The 12,348-nt window shown below is 51.3% G+C and overlaps 4 protein-coding genes across 5 annotated transcripts in view; all 4 read left to right on the plus strand.

Annotated features, from left to right (window-relative positions):
* Nucleotides 1-12,348, plus strand: part of LOC102929471 (zinc finger protein 436) — a 44,894-nt gene that overhangs the window by 23,561 nt on the left and 8,985 nt on the right. The window contains exons 6-7 of the mRNA XM_037913563.2: nt 733-859; nt 1,408-1,539. Coding sequence (XP_037769491.1) covers nt 733-859; nt 1,408-1,539 — 259 coding nt within the window. The remainder of the gene's footprint in view (nt 1-732; nt 860-1,407; nt 1,540-12,348) is intronic.
* LOC102947012 (E3 ubiquitin-protein ligase TRIM58) overlaps nt 1-12,348 on the plus strand; it is a 188,699-nt gene that overhangs the window by 3,630 nt on the left and 172,721 nt on the right. The window lies entirely within an intron of this gene.
* LOC114020077 (zinc finger protein 239) overlaps nt 1-12,348 on the plus strand; it is a 479,276-nt gene that overhangs the window by 3,626 nt on the left and 463,302 nt on the right. The gene's annotated exons all lie outside the window — the stretch shown is intronic.
* Nucleotides 1-12,348, plus strand: part of LOC122462963 (zinc finger protein 501-like) — a 293,402-nt gene that overhangs the window by 3,617 nt on the left and 277,437 nt on the right. The window lies entirely within an intron of this gene.

Below are 12,348 nucleotides of genomic sequence, written 5' to 3' on the forward strand. Positions count from 1 at the left end.
TAATTTTTCTGTATTTTTGTTTATAGTCTCCGACCTCTCAAATCTGCAACCCAATATGCCCCAACACTCCCTATTCCCCTGCACCCTCTCAGCTCTCTCCGGGACCCACAGATCCCCCTGAACCCTGCTCAGCCTTTCTCTGGCCCCCTTCCTCTGGCCCCCACATATCTCTTTGCACCTCGTCATCCGCACAATAGCTCTCCACATATCCTTTTCCAGTTAAACTGTCTGATCCAGTCTCCTCAGCACAGAGCCTTAGCTGTATAACCGGAAGAGAGCATGCCTGTGGTCTCAGTGAAAAGAACAGGAGTTGGTAGCCATCTTCAATAAGGGCAGCCTCACTTCCACAGCCCATAAGGAAACGGTGGCCATCTTGAATATGGGCAGTTTGAGTCCGACCCCCTGAAAGTAATGGGAGAGGGCAGCCATGTTGAGCAAGGTAAATGGGAAAGTTCAGTCCCAGGAATTGTGAGGTCATGGGGAAATTTTAAATATTCCAGATAAATATCATGAGACTCAAGATAAAATCAGGGGAGTCAGCTGCTCCGGGCATCGCGGTTTCACCACAGAAACAGCGTGTTTTTCATGAAAGCTTTGAGAAATGTTTTCCCCTCCCCAGGAAAGTTCCCTGTTCTATGTGGAGAGGGGGATTTTCTAGCCCTGCCTGTGGCTGAGCTGGTGGGTCTGTGACGGGGGCAGCAGGTTCTGAGAGGGGGACTCTGGCTGTTTCAGGGCCTGGTGGCCTTTGAGGAGGTGGCTGTGTACTTCACCGAGGAGGAGTGGGCTCTGCTGGATCCCTGTCAGAGAGCCCTCCACAGGGACGTCATGCAGAAGAATTATGAAACTGTGACCTTGCAGGGTAAGGATTCCTGTCCCCTCAGGTGTTAGAAGTTGGGGGGCTCTCTGGCACTCCTGGGTCGCCTTTTGCTCTCTTCAGGCCCAGGGCCCCATAACTCACGTGAGAGAGACTGTGACCTCTACACTCCCTCCCATGGGAAAGGAGATTGGGAAACACCACAGAGACGCTAGTCCGTCCTCCTCCCCAGAGCTTCCATAGGAGAGGATGGGTTGTATGTACCTTCCTGTACTATTAAACATGGGCATACAGCGACACACAAAGAGATTTCACGTGTCCCTCCCTTCCCAGGACTTGCTCCGTGCCTGCAAAGGGCTCTGGGCTCAGTAGGCTTAGATGGGGTCAGAGGTTGCACGGAGTCATATCTCACTGTGGAGATCCCTGAGTCTCCTCCAGGGGGAATTTTACACCTTCCAGGAGCAATCTAGTCTCCCCCAAAGGGTCTCCAGGGACACTTCCCCATCCGTTTGGTTTCCACAAGGGTACCCACCTGCCCAGGGCTGCTGGAAACAGCTCTGTCTCTGAATAACTGAAATCATGGTCTTGCCTAGTTCCTTGCCATGGAACCGACTTCGCAACACCCAAACCTGACGTCATCTCCTGGCTGGAACAGGGCGAAGAGCTGCGGATCCCCAATCGTGAGGTTGTCGAGGGAAAGGAGCTCCTGAGAAGTAGCCATGCAGGTGAGGAATTGGTTAAATAGGTGCAGAAACCATTTGTCGTTGGCGTAACCTGCTGGGATCGAACTCCCTCAGTTCTGCCTCATCTCACCCAGGCCAGGAGCATCCTCCTGGCCGAAATCACTCCTGGCTCCCACCCATCTTGGCTTGAACATCTTGGCTTGGCATCTGTGACAAAGTGGGGTTTTATTCATCTTGTTTTGTTGCATGTGAGTCTTACTGTCCTATACTAATATTGTGTGTACCTCAGTTTCCCAGTGTACTGCACCAATACTTCGGTGGTGGGAATTGGGTGTGTGATTTTTGCTGAGGCCCTCGGGGCAGGTGAGGCTGCCCAAGCTGTCTGCACCTATGTAACCTGAGACCCAGGACGGGAGTGCGACCAGGTGACACCTTTTGCTGGGAAGTGAGACAAAGGGAAAGAGGAGGAGCAACAGGGGGGTGTTGGAGGTCAAGTAGCTGGAAGCGGACAGTCTGGGTGGGGGGATTGGAAGAGGGGGAATCCATGGCGTCTAGCCTAGGACTCCCAAGATGGACTTGGCTGAAAGTCACTGATTTCTGTGATAGCAAGCTCTGTTCTACGCTGTGTTCCTGTCGACTAATAAACCTTGTTTTATCGGCTGGCTGAGAGTCACGTCTGATTGCGGAGTTGGGGTACAGGGCCCTCTGGCTTCCCCAGGAGCCCCACCTGGGCAGACTCACTGCGGGAAGCACAGTATGCCTTGTGAGGTATCATTTTGAAAGTCTTGATCTGGCAAACACTAATATGTTGTTGGCTTATCTGTGCTCTCATGGTATGCGAAGTTATGAGATATTCTATATTGTTGTTACTGAAATGTTGTAAGTTTGAGAAACTCTACAGCTATCTCTTCCTTATGCCACTAATTCTCTCTCTTCCTTATGTCAACTAGACCTCTCCCACTTCTACCTCCCAGCTCCTCCTCCTGGCCCTGATCTTCACTGTTCAGAGATTAGTGAACTGACTCTTTCTCTCTCTCTTGTGTGATCAGAGCTCACAAGTTCTGAGGTTCCTACTGCTTGGGTGACCCCAGCATTCATCATCTCCCCCAGACTTGAGCAAGGCATTTTGAAAATCTTGATCTGGCAAACACTAATATCCTGTTGGCTTGTCTGTGCTCTCGTGGTATGTGAAGTAATGAGATTTTGCTGTATGGTTGGTACTGAAATATGGTGTAAGTTTGAGAATCTCTACTGCCAGGTGGGTGTTAACCAACCAGTAATCAACTCTATGGCTCAGTTGCATGAGTTCACACAATGGGGGTTTACTCGATCATTGTGACTCAGCAAAGCCCACCAGGCATGGGATCACTGTGACTCAGCAAAGCTCATTGGGACAGGTCTGGGCAGGTGTCTTCTAGACACATGGATTGAGGGTATAAAATGAGGGACAGCGGCGTCATGTCTTGGCCTTTCTCTTCCCCCACTGGTGCTGGTAGCAACAGGAACGCTGAGAAGATGACAACTTCACCTGAGGAGACTGATCTGGGTTTAAGAGGGAAGCCTGTGTATTGTGAACTGTAACATCCAGTGGGCTGAGAAAATTGCTTGATCTAAATACTGCCTGCCTAGTGTAATAAGGATTGTGTATTTTCTTTGGTAAATATCTCTGACCTTTTAGGCCTGCCATTTATAATCACTTTAAATCTATCCATCTGTAGCTAATAAATCTGTTTTATACTTTACCTAAAACAGTGTGTTTTGCTTGAAGTGCTTGGGAAACCTTCGCTCAGTTTACAAAAGCTGGTTCATGTCCTCTCCACATTGAGGGAGGGGCGGACTGGGTAATAAACTTATACTGCTGTAAGCTGGGTCCAGGTTCCCATGGGGGTGTCCCCAGAACTCTGCAGAAAGTGACTCTCCCCTCCCTGCTCCATGATATGGGCATACCTCTGCCTACACAGCCCTGAGAATCACATGGCAAACTCCTGGGTCGATCGCTCCCACTCACACATCCTCCCCCTCTCACATAGTTAGTCCCAGCCTCTCCAGGACCATAGGGATGATTTGCCTCTATGGCCTTCCCCAACTCCCATTGGCTTTTCCAACTCCAGGGCCTTACGCCCCATGGGCTTCCAGAGCTATTCCCCATCCCTGGTGGGGCTGGTCTGGTTCTCTCCAGTGCAGATAATGCCCCAGGGCTTTTATGAACACCTGCACTGAGACATCAGGGCTGGTTGTTTCAGACAGTAGAAAACACATGGGATGTTCTGGCTGGTGGCTGCATTTGTTCACTGCCCTCTAGGACAGGTCCAGGGCTGGAGTTGTGATCAGAACCCTAGCGTTGAGGGTCGATGGCTCCATGGTGTAACAGAGCCAAGGGGGAGGAGAGAGAACAGGACAGCAAAGTGTTGGGGAACCAGGGGTTCTCCCCGAGACAGAGATTCAGGCACCACAACAGGGAGCTACAGCATCACAGACATTCCCAGGGAAGTGGGGGTAGGATCCAGGCACCCGATGGAAAGCAAACACCTGGGATGGAGTCTGGCCAGGGGCTCTGAGAGCCCTGCAGCTGCTCTATGCCTATGGGAAATGTTACAATTCTGCCCTGGAGTCACCGGTTTCCTCACTGAGCTGGGCACAGAGCAGGTGGGACAGATGCTGGAGATGCTGCTGGGGAGAAGGAGACGGGCTGCTGTCCATCTGGTAATGTCCCTCTATCCATCATCTCTAGCTGTGGGTGTCCTCTGGGGCTCACACCCAGCCAGGGCTCCTGGATTCTGCCTCTGAGGATGTTTCTCTCCTGCCCCCATTAAACCCCTTGTAGAGGGGAAGGGAAGACCCAAGGATAGAGCCCAGAGGCCGTCAAAGCTGCAAAAGCAAAGACACAGATGTGCCTACGCTCCAGCTTCCAAAGCTGGATGGGCAGAGAAATTAGTGAAAGGACGGAATATGGGGTAATGAGTGATTTCTTCAGAGGGAGACAACTCACCCAGTTTGGGACACTTGGCCTCTCTCCCTCCCAGAGCTCAAGAACCAATGACATTCCCAGGCTGCCCAGGACAATGGGATTTTCCAGAAATGTAAATAAAACTTATTTGTGGGGGGAAAACCCTAACAACTGAGCAATATTGAGAAAATAATTCAATGAATAATAAAGACTCCATTGACACCTGATTTTCCAGAAACTTACACACACACACTCTTGAAGAAACAGAAAGAAAACGTTTCCTGGGGTAGCAATTTAAGGAATAATCCCAGTGTGCAACAATGTGACCCGAGCCCCTGTCTGAAAACAGGGACCAGGAAATCCAGTTAAACCCTTCAGCTCAGTAAAAGCCTCTTCATGACAGAGAGCCAGGAAGGGATGGGAGAGGGTCAGAGAATAATATAATACAGTAATAATAATAAAGTCACTCTCCTGGTGCCTCCGTCATCCTGAGCCACTGAGAACACACGTAAATAGTGGTGCCACTTGACTCCCTTGGGAGTTGGGCAACTGTTGTTATCCCCATTGTAGTGATGGGAGGAACGGACACAGGAAGAGGTGGGGAAGTGGCTGGCACTAGTCTATGTGGTGTTTCAGGTGAAATATCAGAGAGATCTTGGCCTTGTACCTTTTCCCACACACGGAACATTCATAGGGGCACTCGCCCGTGTGCATTCTCTTATGTCTAATGAGGTTAGATTTACGACTGAAGCTTTTCCTGCAGTCAGGGCAGTTATAGGGTCTCTCGCCTGTGTGGATTCTCCAGTGGACAATAAGGTTAGGGCTCTGGCTGAAGCTTTTCCCACAGTCAGGGCAGCTATAGGGTTTCTCTCCCGTGTGGACTCTCTGATGTACAATAAGGTCGGAGGTGCAAGAGAAGCTTTCTCCACAATTGGGGCATCCATAGGGTCTCTCACTCATGTGAATCCTCTGATGTCTAGTCACATGCGAGCGCTGAGTGAAGGTTTCTCCACAGTCCGGGCATTTATGGCATTTCTTTCCTGTGTGGATCCTGTGATGTGCAACAAAGCCTGAGCTGTCCCCGCAGTCAGCGCACTTATAGGGTTTCTCTCCTGTGTGGGTTTGTTGATGTCTAATAAAGTTGGAGTGGTCACTGAATTGTTTCCCACACTCAGGGCAGTTATAGGGGGGTCTCTCCTGTGTGAGATCTCTGATGTCTAATAAGGTGTGATCCAGAATTGGAACATTCCGGGGGGAGAAGAACTTGGTTGGCTTAGCCAGGATGGGCTCTGGCTTAACCTTAATGCTTCCTTCTCTTTGCTAATCTCAGGGCTTCCCCGTGCTGGGTCTGAGCTGACTAATAAACCCTGCTCTGTTTGGAAAAGGCTGCTGGGTGTCACTGCAAATCCTGGGCCCTGCAGAGTGGGCAGGTCTCTGACCAGGAGTCTGGCTCAGTTGGACTCATTGGGCAGAGCTCACGGTGTGAAGCACCAGGGCTGGAGCCCAGAGGCTTGGTCTTGGAGGCAGTGAGGCCATGTGGCCTCCCCTTGCAGAAGAATTGGACCTGTGGGGGGGTCTCACCCACTGAAGGGGAACCTCCAAGGGACTGTTAAAAAGCTGGGTGTGTAGCACCAATCCTGTGGATCTGCAGCAGCAGCTAGGAGGCATACCGAGGAGGGTGCAGGAAGATTTGGGGGTGGAAGTGGGAGGTATGCCAAAGACTGGACAGGAGTTGCATGGGGTGGGGGAGACAGACAAAGGAGGGCACAGAGGGATGTGCTTGTGGGGGGATGGGAGCAGACGAGGGTTGGATGGGGGGATGCATGGGGGATGGAGAGGCAGATAGAGGAAGGCGCACAGGGATTTGGGTGTTGAGGAGACTGCCAGGAGGTAGCTGGAAGGGTTCCCGGGGGACATGAGATGGGATCGGCAGGAGACAGGGGATATGGGAGGCATAATGAAGAGGGTGCAGGGGGATGTTTTTGTGGGGGGGGGGAAGCAGACTGAGGAGGGTGCTGGGGATGTGGAGAGGGTGGTTCACAGACCCACCAGGGTTCTCAAACAGGGGGTTGTGAGGGTATTACATAGGGAGTCACGAGCTGTCAGCCTCCACCCCAAACCTCACTTTGCCTCCAGCATTTATAATGATGTTAAATATATAAAAAATTTATAAGGGGGGGGGGTCGCACTCAGAGGCTTCCTATGTGAAAGGGGTCCCCAGTACAAAAGTTTGAGAACTACTGCTCTAGACTCTCTCCTGCTGGGAAAATTCATTTCAATTGCCCTGTTGTCCCGAATCATCCTTTGAATTTGAATTTACTCTGACAATTATTTTCCATGTATTCCTCTCCTCTCCCCCACCCTCCCACCACCTGAATGTGCAGATGGCAGCTGTGTGCACACAAAAGCCTCGCAGGGGATTCCCACATTTGGGGGGCCAGGGGTGCACAATTTGCCTCTGTTGTCCCTGAATTTTTGGGGGTGTCTGTTTTCAATGGGAAGCCACTAAACCAACCCTCTTGCCCCTCCCCTGCCTCTCTTTAGCTCTTCCAGTTTGGGACTTTCAAAGAGCTTCACCCACATTCACCCCTCAGTCCCTGTGCGATGGGTCAGGCTCAGCCCAGAGCCCTGCCCTGGGGCAGAGGCAGACGAGACTGATCTCCCTGCACCCTTAGCCGGAGCTTTGTCACCCAGAGAGGTCCCAGCGCTTTACGCCCATCCCCGGCCCTTTCCCGCGGGTCTCTCCCCTCACCTGCAGGCTCCTGCTTGGGGGCTGGTGTTGGCAGAGCCTGGGGCTGCCCCATGGGCTGGGTCCAGCTACCAGAGAAAGTCCACTCCCAGCTGCGCACAGAGGGAAGTTAATGCAGGTCTGTCCCCGCACAGACCCCGCTAGGGAGCAGCAGCGGCTCAGCCCGGGCTCCCAGATCACAATGGAGGCAGCACTGGTTGGTAGGGTCTGCAAGTTTGTCTGACCCAGGACGCTGAACCCCTGATATCCTGAGCAGAGCCAGCGTTAGAAGCCGCCTCTCCCTCAGCAACAAACAGAGCCCTGCGCCGGCCCCGCCTGGAATGAATGATCTGCATTAAAATCGACATTCTGATGAAAGAACTAGAAGGCCAGGAAATTAACATGGCACAGGTTCAATGGATTAATAAATGGATTAGTTGATAGGTTTCAACGTGTAACTGTAACTAGGGATTCAGCATTAAGTGGTTGAGTTTCCAGGGGGCCCTGCAGGGATTCGTTCTTGGCCCTTTCCTATTTAACATTTTTATCAATGAGCTGGGAGAAAACATAAAATCATCACTGATAAAGTTTGCAGAGGACACAAGATTCGGGGAGTGGCAAATAATGGAAAGGGCAGGTCACTGATTCAGAGCAATCTGGATCACTTGGTGAACTGGGCACAAGGAATATGTGTTATAATACGGTGAAATGTCAATGTAGACATCTCGGAACACAGAACCTCGGCCGTACTTAGTATCTGGAGAATCAATGACTCTGAGAAAGATTTGGGTGTTTTGGTGGCTAATCAGCTGAACATAAGATGATGCAATCCTGGGCTGCATAAAAAGGGGAGTCTCAAGTAGGAGCAGAGAGGTTATTATACCTCTGTATCTGGCACTGGTGTGACCACTGCAGGAATATTGTGTCCAGTTCTGGTGCCCACAATTCAAGAAGGATGTAGATCTATTGGAGAGTCTTGAGAATGATTAAAGGATTAGAAACCATGCCTTAGAATGGTACACTCAAAGAGCTCAGTCGATTTAGCTTACGAAAATGTTAAGGGGTGACTTGAAAAGGGTCTATAAGTATCTGCATGAGGAATGAATATTTAATAAGAGGCTCTCCAGCCCCTTATTAAATAAATAATAAATGTAAATAATGTGTAAATTTTTAACAGTGAGAGTAACTCACCATTGGAACAATTTACCAGGTGTCGGGGTGGATTCTCCTTCACTGACCACTTTTTAAGTAAATTGGATTTTTTTCCCCTAAAAGATCTGCTCTAGGAGATCAGCTCTGCCCTGTGTTATACAGGCAGTCAGACTAGATGATCACAGTGGTTCCTTGGAGCCTTAGAATCTATGAATTGACTTTAGGATTAAAAAGAAAGCCGAGACAGAGAAAGAGAGAGAGTGGCAGGACAGGAGGAAGAACAATGGGGAGGCAGAAAGAAACGCGCAAGGAAGGGGAGACAGAGACAGAGGTGGAGTCTTCACTGGTGTGGTGGTGATGGCTGAGATTTGGGCTTTATAATGATGCATTGATTTTTTGAGATCGATGAGCAAAGCATGACATCCCTGGAGCAGAGTGGAAACCTGACAGTCATTCCCCTGTCATTCCAGTCATTCCCCTCCAGGAATCCCTCATTCGGGCCCCTGTCCTCCCAAAGTCTCTTCTGAAGGGCCTAGAAAGAGGGGTGATGGTTGGAATAGCCCAGCCTCTCATTACTGTGTCCATCAATCATAGGTGCTGGAACTAGGGGTGCTGAGAGTGCTGCCGCACCCCCTGGCTTGAAGTGGTTTCCATTATATACAGGGTTCACAGTTTGGTTCAATGGCTCTCAGCACCCCCACTGTACAAATTGTTCCAGCACCCCTGCCACCAATTAGGCCTAGCTCTCAACATGCCAAGTTTGGTCAATTAACTTCTGGTCCCATGCTCTTTTTGTTTCCGTGGCATGGTCTCAACACCATCTTTGAGCTATATCAGTAAACCTTTCTGTTTAGACTAACTTAGGGTTTTTTGTTGTTGTTACTATTTTTTACTTTTGCTGATTTTATAAACAATTTTATCTACCAGTCTGTGTTACCTTCTGCCATTAACATTTGTTGTGATGGGTGATTGGGCCACTTTACAACCTTTCATCTACTTTCCCATAGTTATGCTCACAGTGGAGGTAGGCCTACCATGCCCCAACTATCTCTACCAACACCAGAGTGCTGATGGTCCCCATGGCCAGGAGACATCCTTGTGTACCTCTACTGACACAGCCTATGGGACGCAGGTCTGAAATCAAGCATAACTGATCCTTGGAAGTACACTCATCTCGCCTCATATCACAGTAAGAGCTCTGCCAACCTGCTCCAACTAATCTCTTCCCCTTTTATTGTGGCTACACCATAGTAAGGTGGTGGGAGGGCATGTGGATAAAAGCTGGGATTCAAGTCTGTGGAGCACAACACAGACAATGGCACGTTCTCTAAGAACTTTCTCATGTCTCCTTATCGCACCTCCTCACTGAACCGTTCCCAGTGGCTATTGCCAGCTCCAAGGGCCAGATTTAATGCTGCTGTGACACTGACTACCCTGGTGCCAGCTCTGGCCAGTGCTGCAGGCTAATTCACTCATATGTGAATAGAATAGAATAGAATAACTTTACACAGTTAGAGGGAGGGAGGGGAGCTAAGGTCGCTGGGACTCTGAGGCTGCAATGTATGATGCCTCTGGCCATGAGGGGTGTGTGTGTGAGTGCCATAGAAATGTACCGTACACACACACTGTGCTCCTTTCTGCAGCACCTGCCTAGACACAGCCTCAAGCCAATCAGATCCTGTTGGCATGATGGCCTAGGCAAGTGTTTCAGAGAGACTTGAGTCTGTGTCAGAACCGAGTGTGATCCACCCAGGATGAGGGGCTACCTGATGCATTTGAGGATGTCTCCCGTTGTATCCCCTCTGCCAGCAGCCTGTGTTCCTGTTTGGTAGCAGGTCGCTAGGTGTGAGCATATGAAGGTGACGCAGAAGTGCAAGGTGCTGTATATGTATGCAGGGATGTTGAGGGTACATAGCTTTCTGTACTGAAAGCTGTATGTCTCAGCTTTCCTTCAATTAAAAAGAAGTAAGTTTCTAGCTCTCTTAGTTGAATAGAAAAGGTGGAAAACATGACTGGAGCGATCCCTAAAGGCTCAGAAACCAGCAGAGAAACAACAAGAACCCAAGTGGACCCTTTTTATTAACCAGAAAACTCATGATTTTGAAGACCATCTCATTTTTGGGGACCTGACTCATGAGCAGTGCTTAATTTGTGCCGGGGCTGAACCCCAGCACATCTAGGCCTGGTGGTTCAGAGCCCTGGCACCTCTGGGCCTCGTGGTTCAGAGCCCTGGCACCTCTGGGCCTGACGGTTCAGAGCCCTGGCACCTCTGGGCCTGGTAGTTCAGAGCCCTGGCACCTCTGGGCCTGACGGTTCAGAGCCCCGGCACCTCTGGGCTTGCTGCATCAGTTATGAAAGTAAAAAATATTGCTTGAGCCTCAGCACCTCTTTCATTACAGCTAAGCCCTGTTCCTGACTGATAACTGTTGAGGTGCACAACACTGAGTGTGGATGGGAGAATTAGCCCAGCGCCATGGTTTTCCTTTGGTTGGTTTTAGTTTTGCTCTTTGGCCTCTGTTCCTTATTTCTGTACCTGAGCAAAGGACTCCAGCCCCCTAACTCCCACCTACGCTGCTCTGCCTCTCTGGGTTGATGGGGGTGAGCATCAGAGCAGTTTCATCGTGTTATGTCACTGGGGGGCGTTAGATTCCTCTGCTCAGGAAGGGTAGCCGGGGTTGAGCTTCTTGGGGTTAGATCAGATGCCATCTCTAGTGTGATCTGGGAGCCTGGGCTGAATCGCTGCTGCTCTTCAGCGGGGTCTGTGTGGGGAGAGATCCACACTAACCCCTCTGTGCCCAGCAGGGGGGGACTTTCTGCGGTGGGTGGAACGAGCCCCTAGGGCAGCCCCGGGCTCTGCCGCCACCAGCCCCTGAGCCGAGCCTGCAGGTGAGGGGAGAGACCCGGGGAAAGGGCTGGGGCCGGGCAGGAGACGACGGTGCTGTTTGTAAAGTGCGGGGACAGACACTGGGTGAAAAGCTCCTGCTAAGGGCTCAGGGTGCCTGGTCTCTGCTGTCCCTCCCCCTAGGGCAGGGCTCTGGTCTGGGACTGCACACAGGGTTGGGGGCGAATGGGGTAGAGCCCCAGTTGTGTGTTTGTTTCATCAGATTTTCATAGACTTGCTCAGTTGATTGCCGCTGCAAAACGAGTTTCTTGCCCATACCAGGGGCTCCTTGCATCCCTCCATTCCCCACCCCCAACTCCTGGTGGGCCCCCTCCCATCACCCTCTATGACAGAGATTCCCTGCTACTCCCCCACCCCCTACATCATGCCAGAGACTTTGTGTGTCCCCATTCCCCCTCCCCCCATTGGCATGTGAACGCTCCCCCTTCCCACATACCCTATGCCAAGCGCTCTGTGTCTCCCCATTTCCGCCCCCCCCCCCCCCCCCCGCCCCATGGGTCTGCTTACTCCCAATGCAAGGGTTCTGTATAGCTCCCTACTCCTCCATGCCAGGGTGTCCCATTCCCCCCCCACCATGCCAGGGGCTGTGTGGACCCCCATTTCTCACTTTCCCTCCCTCCCATGCCAGGGTTCCCCCCATTCCCTACTGCAGCCTTGGCTCTGCATGTCCCTGGGGATGAACTGGGAATCTGTCTGTTCCCTTTATGAATGGCTGGGTCTGTGTCAGGCTGCAAACTCGGGCCTCGTTCTGCCTTCTCTGTGTAAGCAGGGGAATAGTCCCGCTCTTGTGGGGAACTTTCCTGGCTTCTGCACTACCCCGGTGAAGTGGGCTAGCGAAAGGATCTGAGTCCTCGCTCCCACTTCCTCTACCCAGTGGCCTCTCTGCCCTTGCGGGCTCCCCTTCCACTCTCCTGTCTGGCAGAGTCCTCGTAACCCCAACGAGGCTGGGCCCAGGATTCCTGGGGGGCTCGACCCCCAACCCTGCTGTGGTCACCTAGGACAGGGGCTAGGGTGTCCCCACTCTGGGGTACTCTGTCTGCACTGGGCATTTCTCTGACCCACTGACCATTACATACAAGTTAAAGCAAATGCAAGTTATTTAATCAACAATTAATTTTAAAA

Source organism: Chelonia mydas, chromosome 14 (genome assembly GCF_015237465.2).
Source record: "Chelonia mydas isolate rCheMyd1 chromosome 14, rCheMyd1.pri.v2, whole genome shotgun sequence".
In the NCBI taxonomy this organism is placed as follows: domain Eukaryota; kingdom Metazoa; phylum Chordata; order Testudines; family Cheloniidae; genus Chelonia; species Chelonia mydas.